Source organism: Musa acuminata, chromosome BXJ3-8 (assembly GCF_036884655.1).
Source record: "Musa acuminata AAA Group cultivar baxijiao chromosome BXJ3-8, Cavendish_Baxijiao_AAA, whole genome shotgun sequence".
NCBI classification, from domain to species: Eukaryota; Viridiplantae; Streptophyta; class Magnoliopsida; order Zingiberales; family Musaceae; genus Musa; species Musa acuminata.
Window position 1 is genome coordinate 4,239,855 of NC_088356.1, and position 18,976 is coordinate 4,258,830.

The following is an 18,976-nucleotide window of genomic DNA, read 5'->3' on the forward strand; positions in this document are numbered from 1 at the left end:
ATTAAATTTTATCTTCATCTAAGGATGCGAACTACATAATAATAGTTTCTCTTTTGTTTGGTACAAAGATGCAGAGTTGAATTAGTATTTGACTAATTCTCATACCAGTGCACTGAATGAAATTGTACATATGAGGATTATACTGTTTCTTTATATGACAATTCATGTTTTTGAAAAATTAGATTGATGTAAATTGAATATCAATTGTTTGTTCTTGTCTTATTAACCTTCTGCTGGAATGTAATTCTTGATTGTTTTAGACAAATTACGAGTCATTTCTTTGATGTATGATAGATTACCTCTCTTTGTAAATTATACTTTTTTATGGAGTATGTCTCTTATTTGAATTATGGTGATGGTTAAATTCTGCTATTTACATGATTGGCCTCTTGTGCATCTCTCTCAGTGAAATTCTGAGGAAGGTTCCATGTCTTAGGAAGTACAAATTAATTCTCTTTGGTAGCATTCCAATGCTTATGAAGAACTAACATGTCTATACTATTTACAAGAACTTATATGCATGAGTTGGCATCTGAAAGGTGTCTATATTTAAGAAAAAAGGTGTCTAGACTTTGAGTAGCATATGCAAGAAGTGATAAGTGGTCAATCAACAAGCAAACCGGTTGCAATTGTGAACAAAGATAAGAGGGGATCATGTGATGATGGATCTTTTATTTCTTGGCCTATGCTATGATGTTTTTGTGATACCAACTAATAAAGGAACCCATTATTTTTTTTCTCTGAGAACATGGCATGAAACTAAAAAGTATAAATCAAAGATGTAGAGGATGCATAATACTAGCTAAGTTTCTAGATTGCATATGTTTGTATTCTGATGTTTCACCATATCTGTCTTCATTGCATCTTTTTCTTTTTCTCACTGCCTATTGGTGTTTGAATGTGAAGACGGGAAAAGTGGAACCTTCACTGACAAATATAACTGATTGCGCAGCTGGTTATCATCAGCTTCGTGTTGATGCTTTTTACCAATGAAGTGCTCTTTGTATTAGTGTTGAGAGATCATTTCATCTTTTGATGCATATATTTATTGTCAATCCGTAATGGTCAAGATTTTTACAATTATTAAAAGGTCAATGTTATTGACATTGTCTTACCAGATTCCCTCTATAAATGACTTTATTGTTCTCTTCATTTCTTAATAAAGTATTCAAGTCTGCTTGAGGTAGCTTTGTTCATCACTCGAAGGTCATTTTGCTCAACTGCCTGCCATGAATGAAGGATTGTACAGTAGGCTTTAGCCTTACTAAGAAGCCAAAGTATAGGCAACATTGAGTGCAAAAGTTATCTATTTTATCTTATAAGCTGTTTCACCATCATTAGTGATACTTATGTAGTTTATATTATAGATCTTGGTATGAACCTAGGCCAATGGGTGTTGTTCAGATTTCACCCTATAGGACCTATAGTTTATATTCTAGATCTTGGTATGAACCTAGGCCAATGACTTTATATTTCCTGTGTTTAGGTACACCCAATGTGGACAACATAATAAATATTTAAAATTGCTGATAAGTACAAACTCTAAAAATGCAAAGACAGAAGAAAGTGCTGCTTTGGGTTATTTGATTTAATATTCTTGGAGATAATGCAATATGATTGGATCTTGACTGACATAGGATATTTTTCATCTTTAATAGGATCAATTTTAAAAAAATTAGCTACATCTCTATGGACTTTATTTTCTTGTTGGTAATACAAGATTTTCTCATTGATGGAAAGAAAACCCTTGGGGCTCTTCATATGTATATCATAAAAAAAATTCCTCTGGATTGAAGTAATTTTTGTTGGATTACCAACTATGGGTTCCCGTATATGACATCAGGCACCAAAAATATGGACTGACAATTTGAGTTGTCTGATGTATGGTATATTTTTTGACCAAATCCAGTGGGCCATATAGTTTTGTCGCATAAATGTTCCTCATTTGAGAGAGTATCAACCCTTGTTTAACCTTATTCAAGACTCCTTGATATGTGATGTTTAGTCCCCTTCCTTATTTGTACCATGACAAATTAGCATATTTTAATTTAGTTTTTGTTAAATTTATCTGGTGTGATTGGTGTAATTATGTAATTATGCAACCCATTAAATGCAGGAATTCCGTCAGCTTCTTGATGATAATTTGGAGTTGCTAGCAAAGCTGAGAGACCTAATAGTTGATTGGGTGCAAGAAGGTTTCCAAGGATTCTTTCAGAAACTCGATGAGCTGTTTCTTGCGCTTTGTGGAAGAGGTTATATTGCAAATCCTGATTCAAGTGTAATAGATGCAATACAAGTGGACAAAGTGCAGACAGGACTTGTTCTTGTGCTGGCTCAACTTTCTGTCTTCATAGAGCAGATTGCAATACCCAAAATTATGGAGGTAGAGCTAATGCCTTATCTTTTATTTTCTGTACTACATGCTTTGAATGACAAAATTCTACTGTATGTTGTCTTAATTATGGCTAGTTTTATAACAGTCAAGTGATATTATGATTCTTTATAATATACTTGTTAGGAAATAGCTGCTTCCTTTTCTGGAGGTGGTGCCCGTGGCTATGAACATGGACCAGCTTTTGTACCTGGTGAGATCTGCAGAATATTCCGTTCAGCTGGTGAAAGGTTCTTGCTTCTTGTAAGAATTTCTCTCTATTTATTGCTCTGGTTATCCAATGAGAATGTTGAATTAAGCATGCAGCATATAATGAATTTGTTAAATCTATGCCATTGACAAAATTGAGACCATAACTGTATCGATTCATAGACAAGGAGGTATTTTCTGATTGCTGCTTCAGTTGCAATATATTGACCATGTAGCCTATTAATGTATTGCAAAAGTAATGCATGCTGATTGCTCTGCTGAACCAAGATGTGATCTCTGTAAGGTTGTTGTCACAGTTTAAAGTGTTACTTTGTCTAGATTAGTTAACTTAATTAGATTGAAATTGACCATTTTTTTTGAGTTCAGATTGTCATTATGGAGACTCTGTTGACTAGAATAATCAAGGAAATCATACATTCTATTTTATGATATAGCTAACGTTAAAAAATTTGGGGTATCATCTCTTCTAGATTAAGATATAGGTTGACTAATTGAACTCAACATATTAAGCCTTTCTCACTGTCGTTTTTATCCTTTACTGCATTTTAGTACTGATACTTTAATTTGTGATGCAACAACATCTGCATACTGATCTTGATAGTAATACCTTGTAGTAGCTTAACTCATTGCCATGCTTATGTACCTCTTATGATACATTTTTTCTTTATCTGATCTGCAGTTTATTGTGCATAGACCAGCAAAAAAGTACATGAACCTTTATGATGCTACAATAAGCACGGATAACAGATGTGATTAGTGCTTTTGCTCTGTTCTAGGACAAAATACTGCAGCTAAAATGGCCATGGACTGCAGAAACAGTGGATTTGCTTCAGTATTGCATTCTCATAGAGAGAGCAGGTTGTAGATGGAAAAAGAAATATCTTCTTGTGGCTCAGATTTGCCAATGCCTTTCAGGGATGGCACAGTACCATGTTATTCCGATCATAACATCCCTGTCCCTGCTAGTACAAGCCAAAAGATGGTCTAGCCATGTTTTGGCATGGCTCAACAGTGCACTTGCCAGTACCTTTCTGGCTTATCTAACTTAGACCTATTATGGCTCACGGTTAATCGGGACCTAACTTATAGCTTTTTGCCAAAACCCAGTGAACTTAGACTAACCAAAGCTGTTGGTTAAACATTTGAATGTATTAGTTGCATCTCATTAATTATGATTTAAACTTCAGTTTTGTGTGTGTATGTGTGTGTGTGTGTGTGTATATATGTATTGGAAGTTCACTGGTGTTAAAGTTTCAACATAGAAATGAGTAAGGCTATGAAACTGTGGTTTTTGTTGATATGCAGATAGTTGACTATGAATGAACTAAACTGTTTGAGTGGAGTAGGCTACTTTTTGTGGCTTGCAAGATAGACTTGGTAACTAGAGCGACCATGTGCTACACATTGGAAAGTTAAAGTGGTTTCCATTTCTGTAGGAAATTAGTGAGATCATTTTTTGTCTCAATATGACTAGTGAGGCTGTGTGGGTTCATGGTAAATATTCACTTACAAGGTTAAAGAGCATAATTTATCCACTTCCTTATATGCCATGGTAACTCGCTAGATGTTGAAAATGAAGATGGAAAAATAAGTTTATTCTTTTCATTAAAAAGGAATGTTACCTGTGTTGCATGTTTGTACGCAAGGCAGAATGGTATACTAATGATTATCACTTCAACTTGCAGTGAATTTTCTAGTTATTTTTGTTCTATTGATATACATGAGAGAAATCTTTTCTAATGTGTTACTAAATGAATGAAGTCAATGGATCAAGGATTGCAATTTCGGTCTATACTGGTGTCCCTAGCCCTACTTGGTGTAGTACGTACTGATTAGGGTTTTTAAATTAGAAATAAATATAAATTTAGTATAATTTTAGCAAAAATAATGTAAATTAGGAAAGAATAGTGTCACATCTTTTTCGAGTTTTGAGAAGTAGCTTTGTGGAATGCTAGGGATCGTCCTTCCATTAATATTAAATTATCTACAAAAAAATATTTGAATTGTTAGATTATTTTTTATACAACTTAAACTTTAAGATTCAAATAAATTAAGTAATCAATCGATGGATATACATGGTTTTGCTACCAAAAAGAATGACGGGACTCCACGAGTGATTGATCGGGGCCCTCGATCCTATGTATTTGTATATTAATATAATATGTTTGTCAGACCCAATCTTGAAATTGATCCCACAACATAGTATACTGATATATCATATGCCATTGGTGCATCAATGTGGTGATGGTCGTAGTCTGATCGTCGTGAACCACATGTGTCTGAGGCGGCTCCTAATGCAAGAACGAATATGACATATATTGGTACGGAGCATAGAGAATGTTAGAACTTCTACTTTTGCTATTGATCTACTGCTTCATATCGTAAGATCGATTATCGTACTGTTGCTCAGAGAAGTATGACCAACTATCACCATACTGTTGTTGGTCGTAAGATTCTCCATAGTACGACGATTATGAATACAATGAGCTTCATTCTGTGTTTACGTCGTGTATGTTCTATCGCATCTGCCCAAAATCATCCATTAGCCTCCCCTTCCCCTTCCGTGCATAAACTTAAAATGAGTTGAAAGAGGGGGGAGGAAAGGGTTTAAAAACTCTTTTCTAAGCCCAAACGGTCAAATTAATTGTTTGAAATAGGGCAATCTCAGCCCTTGATCGGTAACGGTCGAAATCCGATCGGTACAGGATGGAAACAATCGGATTTCAATCATGACCGCCCGGTACTGATCTCGTATCACCCAATATAGGGTCAAATGATTGGTATCGTCCGATAGAGGGCAGTCCGCATACTGGTATCCTGTCAGACCGGTATGTACTACCCGTATTAGGCGGTATGCATCGGTACAGCAAACCCTGCAATGGACTGACCTTGCTACGACTACGAGGGTTCTGTTATGATCAATATAATTGGGTATGATTATAGCTATTATTTTGATGCATTTACAAAAACCAAAGAGATTATTGCTTTAATTTTATTGTGAAAGAGTTGTTTTCTTTTACCTACCTATTTTATGGTCTTGAAATCTCTCTATGGTCACAGCTAATTAATTTCTTTTTTGCAGTATATAAATATGAAAACCCAAAAGATATCTATCCTTCTGAAAAAGAGGTTCACCACACCTAACTGGATCAAGGTGAATGTTGGGTTGATGGCTAGTTTGGCTTCATTGTATTACTTAAATACACTTTTCCACTTGATGTTTATGCTGAATATTTTGACAGCACAAGGAACCACGAGAAGTTCACATGTTTGTTGACCTGCTGCTTCAAGAGGTCTGTTAGCTTTCTATGTGATCCATTTCTTCATTTTTTTGTTCTGTGCAATTTTCTGTCGACTTTCTATATGTGCAGATTGTTCTGACCATCGAACCAGTGAAGATATTTCATTTGAAGTTACTTTTAAGTATCTGATGTTTCTGTGAGATTTTGTACTGCTGGAACACGGTTTAAGTTACTGTATCTGAAGGATAATTGATGTTCTTGCAAACAGTTGTCATAGAATAAGGTTTACCTATTTGTTTATGATAGCAACAGAAGATAGATTAATTTTGGGTTGCAAATGTTTATCTTTTTCATAGCCTTAATGATGCTTGCAACAGGAACAGTGGGATGTACAAAAGAACTTGTTTATCAAACTAGCACTGGAGGCTTGCTGATACTAAGCTGAGCTCCTTGATTAAGACACTACTTTTTAAAGATGCATTCATCATTATTCTTTCTTTGTATTCAGATGGAGAGGATAGAGGGTAAATTTTATAATCCAAATTGGCAGTTTGTTTACACTCCAAAGTTGACACTAAGAAGATTAGTGCTTCCTACAGTTCATAATTTTTTTTTTTAATGTGGGTTGAGTTGCCAGACCACCTACAAGTAATTTAAATATAAGATTTTGGTCATTCTAGCTTTATATGCTAGTTCTAGTTTTTTATTTTAAATAAAAAAAGGGATATATATATATATATATATATATATATATATATATATATACACATATTAAGAGGAAATAATTGGTGTTAACATGCTAAAAATAAAAAATACATGAGCATACACATGTATTTAGAATAGTTGAGGGATGTAAATTACCCTTGTCCATGAGAAATTGTGATCTTCTTGGGATTAGTGGATCTGAAGCCACAAGCTCGTACAACTCGTGATTTTAGGTATGTCAGCAATCATATGTTTGATGACTTCATTGAACCGAAGAGCCCCCTGAATTCCATATTATTTCACTTCACCAAATGCATAGAAAAACTTCACAAAGCTATGACAGGTTGCACTGTTTTTGTGACATCTGGAGTTGCTGAATGCAGTTTCTGTTGTTAATGAAGTCTGTTGGAGCTATGTTTAAGTATTGGTTATCGTGTTAGTATTTGTTAAATCTTCTTGGAAAGGCTTCATGGTTATCATGGGGCAAGGTCAATTTCTTTTTAATGTTTTGATAGCCCATCAACATGAGTCCTGTTATATTTTTAACAAGGATTGATTTAACTAGTCTCTATTTCCTTGCAGTTGGAAGCTGTAGGAATCGAAGTCCGACAGATCTTACCTCAAGGACTGGTTCGGCGGCATCGCCATTCTGACAGTACAGGGAGTACTAATTCTTCTCGTAGCAACCCAACACGTGAAGATAAGTTAACCCGAACAAATACACAGCGAGTGAGAAGCCAATTTTTAGAAAGTCATCTTGCCAAGTTATTTGAACAAAAGATGGAGATATTTACTAAAGTTCAGTACACACAGGTGAGAACCGGTTGAAACTTTGTAACATAGCTAGACTTCATTAGTGTTCAAGAGTCCTGTCTTTCGGTTGGCTATGATGGTAATCAAGTAGGTCATAATTGTTTATGTGCCAACATTTTCTTTAAAAAAAGTAGTATAATAAGGTGGTTATGTTAAAACTGTAATAACTATATACTGTCAAGAATGAACTACTTGTAATGAATCATTCTTTCCTTCAATGTAATGAAACTGACTGAGGTACCAACGAAGTCAAGTATTCGGCCAGCAATAGTTGATGCTTGTTGATATAGAAGTTTGGTGGTTCTAATATTGTGAGGCTTTAGTTAGTGTCATACTGTTTTCTCAGTTGGCCTGTAGTAGCTATTCTTAATTGGAAGGTTAGTAATAACTAATAAGAGACTTCGGAATTTCCATATACTGGCTTTAACTCTTTTTTAGCAATTGCAAGCTATAAAATCATGGCCAGTATCTGTAACATAGTATCGCTGGATAGTAAATTGTCTATTTAGTGAACCATAATGCACCTAATATATCGATAATTTGCAGGAGTCAGTTATATCGACCGTAATAAAATTTTGCCTGAAGAGCTTACAAGAGTTTGTGCGACTCCAGACATTCAATCGTAGTGGATTTCAGCAGATTCAGTTGGATATTGAATTTCTGAAGAATCCACTGAAAGAGTTTGTAGACGATGATGCAGCAATTGATTTCCTGCTAAAAGAGGTAATCACATGTCATCAGTGCATAAGGCTTTTGTCATTTAAGATAATTGAAAGTTTTATGGTGGCTTGTCTTTTCTGCAATTTAATCAATATTCATTTAGCACAGAAGATACACTTTATTTGTCTTCTTATTATGGTATACCGAAGAATTGAAATTTCAAATATGTTGATGTCCTGCCCTTTCAGTAAGTATCTAGATAGTGCATCATTGTGTTGAAGGATTAATTTATTTGATATGTTAATGTCATAGTGGATCCATAACAACACTGCCTTCAGGTCTGATATAGTGAGTAATTCTAGGTCCTAGTGTCAATTTAACTAGTTTTCTGAATTACTAGTAAGATATGAGCTTCACAACCAAAAACCAGTTCCACTGTGTTCTGGCGGAACTCGCAAGACTTACATTTTAGTTATTTAAGAAACCTTAGAGGGATTATAGTAAATTACACTGCAGTTGCTCCTTCAATGTACTACTTAACCTTAAAAAGTTAAAAGAACCTATCTATGTTCCTTCTAAGGTTTCATAAACTTTCATAAATATGACTCGTTGGTGTCCGAGTTGGCTTATGATTCTTGCCTAATTATGACAAACTCATGATAGTCACTTTTAACTCCCACATTTGTGTTTAAATGATCCAGCATTGACCAAGAAAATGCAACATTTATAGCTTCTGTTATTGATTAATTTCTGAAATTTCGTGTTGCAGGTGATTGGTGCTGCTCATGAAAGGTGTCTTGACCCAATCCCCCTCGAGGCTCCCATTTTAGACAAACTCATAAGCACAAAGATATCCAAGAGCAGGGAGGAGAACCAAAGTTCCTCTTTGGCGTAGAAAATGGAGAACTTCGGAGAATCTATCTCCAACTCTGTTTTGAAGTTTAATGTGTAATTTTCTCACCTTCGGTCAATTCATTTCAAGTTTAGGGGGTATAACATAGGTTCTTTATCAGGTTGTACATAGTGTTTAGACCTCCAGATGACACATCAGGTTCACCAGCACAAACAGTAGAATTATATTTCTTATCTTCTCCCTCTTAGCAGCTATGCAGTCATCAGAAAGTTCAAAATCCAGAACTATGAAAAGAATCAAAAAAAAAATTTGGAAACCAAACACTAATCATCTTCATGGGCCACCAGGAGTCATGGTACATTAGTTTCGCGTTCTGCAAGTTTTTCTTGATATGAAAATGGTGTTCCTTGGCCCAAAAGATGTCCAATCTTGGCTTAGACGTACCTTAGTAGTGATAGCATCGTCTGGTTCATGGCTCTCTGGAACATACGGGAACCTGAATTGTCAAAGGAACAAAACATTGATTGTTATTTTTTTCCCCATTTCCTTGCAGGATACAAGAATCTGACAAAGCCCAAGTTGCTTTTTGTTTTTTCTGAGAGAAGGCTTTGATGAGCACAACTCCACAGAAGATCCATTGCCAGCGTTCTTCATGTCATGTCTTGGTATCTTCTTACTTGTTCGAGCACGGCCGGATTCTTAAGCTTGTAAGAGGAGAATGTTATTGAATTTGATTGGCTTTCCTTTTGCAGGGAAGCAACCCCTACTTGGTATTCGAACTCTCATGACAATGCTTTTGTCCATAGTTTGATGAACAGTTGTTTTGGATAGCTCTTTATGTATGTAGTAGATTTCTGTTATAGTTACGAACGTCGATATAAGATTAATCTCCGATATTAACATTGATTATTGCGGTTTCTAGGCGCAAACCTGGTGAGAATTTGGCTTCATGTGCATGACTTATATATATCCTATCATGAAAACCTTGTGGTTCTCACTTATTACTTGCATGGTTCTCTCTGCAAGAGGCCTTTTATTACAAACATCGCACAGTAACATTTCTACTTATTGGTGGGAAAAAGAGGTCATAACATGTTTTAGTCCTTCCAGTGCTAGTCCTTCAAGGAATGCACTTACCTGTCTTCAAACTGCCCAGTATACAGGAATAGAGATATAATTCAAGCTTATGGATGTATTTGAGTGAAAATTTTGAAGATTTTTATCCATTATAGTGAAGTTTTCCTTTTCCTTTTGTTCTAATTCAGGTTTTGACTTTTAGCACCCTAAAAACTGCAGCTAAAAATACATCATAATTGTGTATACGACAGATTATAGTCAATTGATTAATTTGGTTATTTAATCTATTTTATACGAATTATTGATTAATTTTGTTATAAATAGTTCTTTACGCACGAAGTTAGTACATAATTCTTATCATCTCTTCTCGAAAGCTGAAAGGACTGAAATGACTATGTAGCGGTGTCCAGAAATCAATGTAACGGCTGTTACAGTAGTACTCGTTATAAGCACGCGTCACACTCTTCGCCTTTACTTCTTCAAAACGCGGGGCACAGACCCCGGCCCTCGAACAAGCCAGCGGTTGTCTCGATCAGCGTCTGCCTCCACCTCTGCGTCGAAGGCCATGGGATCGATGGGACGGACGTCGACTCTGGTGCCCGTAACTGCGGCGGCGATCGACGAGATCGGGTTTGCTCTTCTTCGGTGGTTTTTGGTGTCGAGGGTCGAGGTATCGAGCGATTCGGAGGAGAGCCATGGGTTTTCTGGAAAATCTCTTCGAGGAAGAGGGGGCGGGGGATGGATTGGACCGCGCCTCCGTCGCTGCCATGTGTGCGGAAAACCACAGGATGTCGCTCCGTTTGGTGATTCTGATCCGTATGAAAAACTTCGAACTTCAATTTAAATTTTCGGATTTTATTCCCTTTTATATATTTCTTCTTTATTATTTTCGTTTCTTCTGTGCTTTTCTGTTATTTGGTTCTACAAACTTTGCTGCTTTAACACACAGATCTCACCTTTTTCCTTTTTCGGTTGTTGGTTTTGCTTATGCTGAAGGTTAAATCGCATGAAATATACTCCATCATGGATTTTTCTCCTTATGAATGAGCTCATCCAAAAACTTCGGAGCAAGCCATATGGTTGTGGTCATACGGAAGTCTAATAATAAGTCACTTATAGCATCCTCACTTTTTTTTTTCTGCTTCTGATTTTTCTGAATCTTTTTTGCTATAACGTCCTAGTCATCTACTTGATAATGTATATTTTGGGTCCTGGCCACACGTCACAGTCACCGCCACCGCCACCGCCAGATCAGCAAGAGGAACACTCCTATGCGCCGAGCCAGAATCCGTATCAAGGCGTTCCTCGGTACATCCCATCCTGAAAAGCTCGAGACGACACCGTTCTGCACGTCCCAGGACGACGGCCGCACAAAGGTACCATCTCGCCCCTCGAGGATCGGTCGCCACGCCCAACCTGCGTACGACCAACCCTCGTATAGTAGTATAAAAACCTCTGGCCGGCATCTGGCCAAGGGAGAGGCAAAAACAGAGAACAAAACACTAACTTATTCGTTGAGGGGCCAAAGTCGGGAACCATCCGACGAGGGTCTTTCGTGCAGGAGAGCGGCCACCCCCCTCGAGGCGCCACTATCCCGATCGAGAGGTGTCTTCCTCCGGACGGATCCAACGTCCCGACCGACGCTCAGGGCTTTCCATCCAAAAGAGCAGACACCCCTGAGGCACGACCGTCTCGACCGAGGGATTCCAACCAACATTTCGGCGCCAGCACCCCATCTTGAGAGCGTGATCGACCTCGGCAACCAGCTCAGCCGACTGAAGACTCCCGACATCGACCTGTGGACCAGGTCGTGCTGGCTCATCAGCCACGGCGCATCAGTTCATCAACATTTTTGACGCTAGAAGGAGGGCCTTTCGTGCAGGAGAGCGGCCACCCCCCTTGAGGCGCCACCATCCCGATCGAGAGGCGTCTTCCTCCGGATGGATCCGACTTCCCGACCGACGCTCAGGGCTCTCCATCCAAGAGAGCAGACACCCCCGAGGCATGACCGTCCCGACCGAGGGACGCCAACCAACATTCCAGCGCTAGCACCCCGTCTTAAGGGCATGATCGACCTCGACAACTAGCTCAGCCGATCGAAGACTCCCGACATCGACCCGTGGACCAAGTCGTGCTGACTCATCAGCCACAACGCATTAGTTCATCAACATCCGATTAGTTCTTGGCTTGGCTTTTAGTAATACTAGATGTGATGCCCCGATTAGTTCTGCATTGGAATGTAAGATTAGACGAACCTGTTATTAGTAACATCGGCATCCGAGATTACGATGTTAATAACTATTATTAGTAATCATTATGACTCACCTATTCTACACCTTATAAGCTCAGATGTTCTTCTACAAGTAACCTGAGCATGCCATTTCGTGCCACGGGTTATATGAGTCTGATAATAGTAATTTGGTCTGAAGTATATTGCACCACGACTTAGAAACTCATTCTATCGTGGTTATCAGGTTGGCTTATATATTGGATTGAATTGTGAAAATAAGAGGGATTCAACATTTCTCTATTGAGAAAGAACTTCTTCCATTTAAGGCCTTGGTTTTGATCTTGAAATTGCCAATCCAGTTTGAAGCATTATGGCCATAGATCACATGGTGGAGTCGTTGTAGTGTGAAGTAGAGAATCCAAGTGCGAATATGCCTTGCTTTAAATGCACAAGGAAAATTACGTTGTGTTCTATGGATCAGATTTTTTGCTACTCTTGTTAATGTGCTTCTCTTTGTTGCATAATAGTCTTCGCACTCACTCCTTATTGCCCATCGTGCTACATTTTCTTTTTCGTTTGTTCTTTCATTGTAAGATTTGTAAGGATTATCTTCAGTAAATATATGATTTTACTGGGCAAACTTTTACTATCAGGGGCAACATCTTTTCTGTTTACCAAGTACAAGTATCTTGGTATTTTCATGGTGTTTTGTGGTGTTGGTATCGTTCTCTTCCTTGGATCAGTCGAAGGCTTCAATAAAGACAGTGAAGAAAAATTTTGCAAGCTAGCCTTGTCAAATGCTGTTTTCGGTACAGTATCCTTCCTGATCGGAGCACTTCTTTTTATTCTGGTTTTCTTGGAATGAAGATTGCGACTTTGGCTAATGCTAGGACAACTTTGGAAGCCAGAAAAGGTGTTGGAATGGCTATTGTTACAGCTTTTAGGTCTGGTGCTGTGATGGGTTTTCTTAAAGCTGCCAATGGTCTGTTTGTTCTCTACATTTCTATCATTCTAGTTGGCCTAAACTGTGGAGATGATTGGGAAGGCCTCTATGAGTCAATGACAGGCTATGATTTTGGTGGTTCTTTAATGCCACTTTTTGGAAGAGTTGGAGGAGGTATATATACAAAAGCAGCAGATGTTGGTGCTTTTCTTGTTGGAAAAGTAGAAAGGAATATACTTGCAGTTTGCCAAGAAACCCTGTGGTAATTTGTTTTAAAAGAGACCTTTATTTATCCTAGTCGCTCATGTCAACTTTCGTATGGTTGTCATCCTTATATTAATGTGAATTTTATGAAATCATGCAAATAATCACATGTCAGCGATACTGAGGTAGATACTGCTGTAGTGGGTTCTGATCTTTTTGCATCTTATGCTGAATCCTCTTGTGCAGCATTATCTATTGCCTGAATATCTTCCTTTGGTATCAATCATGATATATCAGCAATGTTGTATCCTCTCCTTATGAACTCACTGGGTATTGTTGTTATGGTGCCCACCCTCCTTGCTGCTGAATCTTCTGATGTTAAAACTGTGCCTGATGTTCAACCTTCACTAAAGTGGCAACTTATCATTTCAACTCTTCTCCTGTATCCATCTCAAATAGATAGTTTTCTTCCCCTCATTTTGACTGCAGAAGGCATGTTCATTAGCACTATGATGCTTGACTTCTAAAATTTGTTGAATCTTGCAGTCCTGTGCAAGATGTTGCAAAGTCTTGTAGAACATGTGTGGCAACTAATGTTATATTTAGATTCGTTTTGGGATAAAACCTGTGATCATTCCCATATTTGCTGTCGGAATAACTATCTATCTTAAGCTCCAGCTTGGCTGGCATGTATGGTATTGCTCTTGCTGCCTCAGGAATGCTTGGCACTATAGCCACTTATCTGGCAAGTGATAATGCTGCTGGAATTGCTGAGATGGCTGGAATGGTCTGCAAACTCTGTGAGATAACGGATGCTTTAGATGCAAGAATGGGTAGCAGCAACATGGTCAAAAACAGAAGAGGAGAACTATGAGTGCTTGATTATTTGTGATTATGCCTTTTATAAGTTCATCATTTGAGGTACTTGGGTACATCATTAGAGAGCCAACATGGATCTTCCTCATCATTGGTTTTCATTTCCATCTTGAAGAGATTCTGGGTCTGAAATCTTGTGGAGGTGGTGTCTAAGTATATTTGACTCAGATAATACTCTTGTGTTATTCTTGAAAAACACACTGTTATTGGCAAGTGTTTAGCTGTACTGCCTTATTCCTTGCTCTTCTTGCAGCATATCTTTCCGATTGTTAAGGTACATCTGTATCTAATTCCATTTAAACAATGAAGTATGGTCATACTTTTTCCCTTCTCCAACCTTCTTGTTGGGTTTCCTGTGCACTTAATTTAGTTAACATGGGTGTTTTTGATCATTCATCTCGACTTGTGCAATATGACACACTAATGTCTGTGTTGGGGATTTTCTTGTTATTGGATCAGCAGCTCTCCTCTCTGTTGCTTTATTTGGTGCATTCATAAGCAGGGCCAGAATCATGGCTGTTAATGTGTCAAGTCCAAAAGTCTTTATTGGATTAATTGTGAAGCTATGCTTCCTGCCTTGTTGCTTTTCTACCATGGCCATGACAGGTGTTGGTAAAGCGGCCTTGAAGACGGTTGAGGAAGTTCAAAGGCACTTTAATACAAATCCTGGACTCAGAGATGGAAGGACAAAGCCAGAGTATGCAACCTCCTGTGTCAAGATGACAAGATGTCCACAGATGCCTCATTGAAGAAGATGATTCCAACTGATGCACTTGTTATTCTCACTCCTCTGGTTGTTGGGAACTTCTTTGGGGTGCACACTTGTTCTTCTTGCTGGCTCACTGGTTTCTGCTGTGCAGGTACACTATACCTATATCATTAGAGCTTTTTTGCTTCAACTGTCTTAATTATCCATTGTCAAGTGTCCTACTCTTCATATATCTTCTGTTGAACTCGTAGATATTCGATTCGATCTCTCTGTAGGTTGCTATCTCATCTTCGAACACAGGTGGGGCTTAGTTAGGATAATGCAAAGAAATACATGGAGGTTAGTTAAGTTCAAAATGAAAATGCTCTTTAGCAAACTGTGATCCACAAAGTCCATCTGATTCGTCATAGTGGTATGGTGTTAATCTTTTGTTAAATCTATCGCCTCCTTTCATGGCTTTGAGAACATATCAAAGACATAATGATAATAATATTGGATTTTAGAGATCAAGTTTAATGGAGTCCATCTGTCTTGTTATCTTCTAATGCAGTTAGTATATATGTATCTATCTGATGGGTAATTAACCATCAGTTGTTGAATCCAAGACACTCATGTCAAACTCAAACTTATGGGTAGTCTCTGTGCAGGCTGGTGCTTGTGAACATGCCAGGTCACCAGGGCCAAAAGGGATCTTCACAAAGCCGCTGTGATCAGTGCCACTGTTGGCGTTCCTCTTAAGGACACATCTGGACCATCTCTCAACATCTTGAGCAAGCTGATGGCTGTTGAGTCACTAATGTTTGCCCCCTTCTTTGCAGCTCATGGTGGATTGCTTCTCAAACTGCTCTGATATATTGCTTCCAGGGTTGTATTCTTTGTCATCACCTCAAGTAGATCTTACCATGGAGAGAGATGGCTGGAGTCTGTCTGCATTTATGTCAGAAAACATGATCAAACTTTGCATGCTGCTGAACATTTCCTGCCAAAGTGACCAAATGACACACACTGCTATATATTGTCAGCTGATCGGCCAGGAGAATGGTTTATCTCGTCCTCCAAACCATGCTTTTCAAATCAAGGAGGCTGTGTGTGTGCTTGACCATGTTTCATCTGGGAACAAAGTGAGCATGTTACTCCAATGCATGGCATCAGATGCACCCAAGAAAGTGGCAGAGAAAAGAAGAGAGAAAGAAGCTCTCAGCCATTTGCATTGATCTCAAATGAAGTGGAATCATACTGGCAGCTGAAACTACACTCGCTGGGGAGAAAGAGAGAATAAAAGAAATAGCAGGACATCATGGAGTTACTGGAATAGGATTAATGATCAGTGTCTATTGTGTCACTACAGAATTAAGAAAGATTGTGATGCCCCAGGTGGGTGGGAACTATATGCAAAGGAGCACTACCATTTGATGGCAAAGCACACTACATTTGGGGCAGTAAGATTGCCACACTTGACATCAGTTTGGCAGATGATTGATGCCACTGAAGATAATCTCACAGAAACTTTCATATAATATATGTACCAAGATTAAAGAAGGAATGAAAGAAGAATGTAAAGGGAGCACCAAAGGACTAAACAAGAGCCAGAACAATGTTGGAGTTCCTTTTCACTACAATAAAGAAGGTGTAGTGATATGCTTGTATACGAAACCACTCATTGGATTCCTGGTATAAACTGGGACTTCAAAGAAGATGCGTCTTCATCAAATTCATGTATTACACCTTATCATTCCACGACAAACTAGCATTTTGAAACCAGGACTAGAATTGGCTATGCTGGCATTTATATGAAGACTATCATGAAGAGTTGTTTAGCTCATGGATTCTAAATCCTCAGAATATTCAGATAGGAATATAATTTCTTTGAGTGCCCTTTGATTGGAATACAATGAAAAGCAAAGATCACTCACATTTGTTATTGTGATGGGAGCCATGCATGAAAGCACAAAAGAGATGATAGGCATCAACTTGGCCATCTTTATTCACAGGTCATGATTTCTTCAAACTCAACATGCTTATCTCCTAAGCCAATATGATCATAATGTTCAACAAGTGTTAGCTTACAAAGGTATCTTTATTAAAGTTGATGCATCTGTTAATATATACTTGTGTTTTAACAAGTGTTGAGTGTCTTTATTAAAGTAGATGCATCTGTTATGTACCAGCAGCCATCATGCTTACATTGTAAGCTTTGGTTTAATTCCCTGCCTAATATTTAAGGTAGATGTGAACATTATGGTAAGATCATGATGATTGCAGCTTTGTTTATTATTGTGTAGATCACTAATGTTTTGTATATCTCTTGAATTTTCACAATTAAATCTCATCTCTTCCACTAAATTGCACAATTAAGTCTAGGCAATCAAATCTGATCATGAGATATCATATTATGATTATGATGATACAATCGAATCTGGTCATCGAGCATCCTACTATGATGGTTTGACTAAATTTCCTTGTAATGCAACTAACTCTATCATAAAATAGTGTCCAAATCTTACCGAATGAAAGCAAATGAAATGTTGCTCGAAGATGATTCAATTATATTCGGTCTTAGAGCAACCACTAATCAACCTATGACCAACGTATATAGTTACACAATGAGACACATAATTAGTAGTCTGTCGTAGAAGACATAAATGATATGAGAAGTTTGACACACAAGTATTCTCATGTTACATCACACCCATTCGATCAATGTGCCACAACCCGTAGCCAATGTATATAGTTGTATAACGAGAGACATGATCGACAACCTATTGAATAAGACATCGTCTCTCGACCCTTTTAAAGTGTCAAAACATGATGATAGAGACAAATGACATGAGAAGTTTGAAACATAAAGCATTTTGATGATACATTACACACATCCGATCTAACATGAGAAGTTTGAAAGAGGGCACGGTCACCTCGTCATCCAGTTCAGTCGACAGAAGGCTCCCGACATCGACCCGTGAACCAAGCCGTGTTGACTCATCAGCCACGTTACATTTGTTCACCAACATAATCAACGTGTCAATCGGGTCACGATCTATAGTCAACATATATAGTTACATAACGAAACATGATCAGTAGCCTATCAAATAAGATATCGCCTCCCTAACATTTTGAAGTGCCAAAACACAATGAAGACAAATGATATAAGAAGTTTACATAAGTATTTTAGTTACACATTACACTTATCTGATCGAAGTGTTAGTCAGGCCTTTGGCCTATGGGAACAATGACTCGACACTGATGGGGTGATCTAGTTTGCAAAAATGACAATTTGTGATGCCTACATTAATATGAGTCACTACTTCTTAGTAGCAATGCATGATGTTTTGACACATGATCCAATAATGACCGAATTGAGTAATATAATAGTTCCCAACATTAATCTCTATCTTGATTTAACAGTTATCCCGGTAGATTAAAAGAGGCTCTCAAGTGCATACTTGAGACTCTCCAAGAAATTGTAGCTCTCATAATTTCTAAACCGCATAAATCGAACTTATGAAAGAATGTAAATTTTTACGGAGTCATCTATCGAATTTATCATCTTCTCAACACCTCTTCTTGTGATGAAGTGTGGAATTAGATCTCTGTTGAATTCGAATCTTCTCAACAACCTATACCTAACTCATCAAGTACTAAGAAAAAAAATTAGATCATATTATTAGTAATCCTAAAAATGTAAAAATATAATACATTTATAAAGTTGTAAATTTATAATCATAATTTGACTTGCAAAATTCTTTCCTTCACTCTTCTTGCAAAGTTTATAATCATAATCTCATTCTCACATACTATCTATCTATCTATCATCTTCTTTCTCGTTCTTCACCGATGAAACCAAATGTATGGAATGTGCACAAAAGGCTCAGAGCAAAAGATTCTTATCTCTTGTTTTATTTATCTTTCTTCAGGAATAAGCACCTAAACTTTTATCATGTGTTGTCGTAATTTTACTCGCTTATTGATACCTAAATGAAGTGAACTTTACCTCTCTTTTCTTTGCCTTAGGAATGATGTCACTTCCTATATCGTCGAGATAGCATTAGCACATTCTAATCTTTA

The 18,976-nt window shown here is 37.7% G+C and overlaps 1 protein-coding gene and 1 pseudogene across 2 annotated transcripts in view; both read left to right on the forward strand.

Moving 5' to 3' along the window:
- Nucleotides 1-9,784, forward strand: part of LOC135644361 (vacuolar protein sorting-associated protein 51 homolog) — a 29,699-nt gene extending 19,915 nt beyond the window's left edge. The window contains exons 14-22 of one of the 2 annotated variants that reach the window (XM_065161867.1): nt 2,117-2,383; nt 2,519-2,635; nt 5,685-5,756; nt 5,845-5,895; nt 7,132-7,362; nt 7,909-8,085; nt 8,792-8,970; nt 9,429-9,540; nt 9,628-9,784. In XM_065161867.1, coding sequence (XP_065017939.1) covers nt 2,117-2,383; nt 2,519-2,635; nt 5,685-5,756; nt 5,845-5,895; nt 7,132-7,362; nt 7,909-8,085; nt 8,792-8,917 — 1,041 coding nt within the window. In that variant the 3' untranslated portion in view covers nt 8,918-8,970; nt 9,429-9,540; nt 9,628-9,784. Of the gene's footprint in view, nt 1-2,116; nt 2,384-2,518; nt 2,636-5,684; nt 5,757-5,844; nt 5,896-7,131; nt 7,363-7,908; nt 8,086-8,791; nt 8,971-9,428 lie in introns of both variants that reach the window. The other variant, XM_065161866.1, reaches the window with a different exon arrangement.
- Nucleotides 9,785-10,385: 601 nt separating this feature from the next.
- On the forward strand, nt 10,386-15,914 carry LOC103993691 (pyrophosphate-energized vacuolar membrane proton pump-like; annotated as a pseudogene).
- Nucleotides 15,915-18,976: the final 3,062 nt, after the last annotated feature.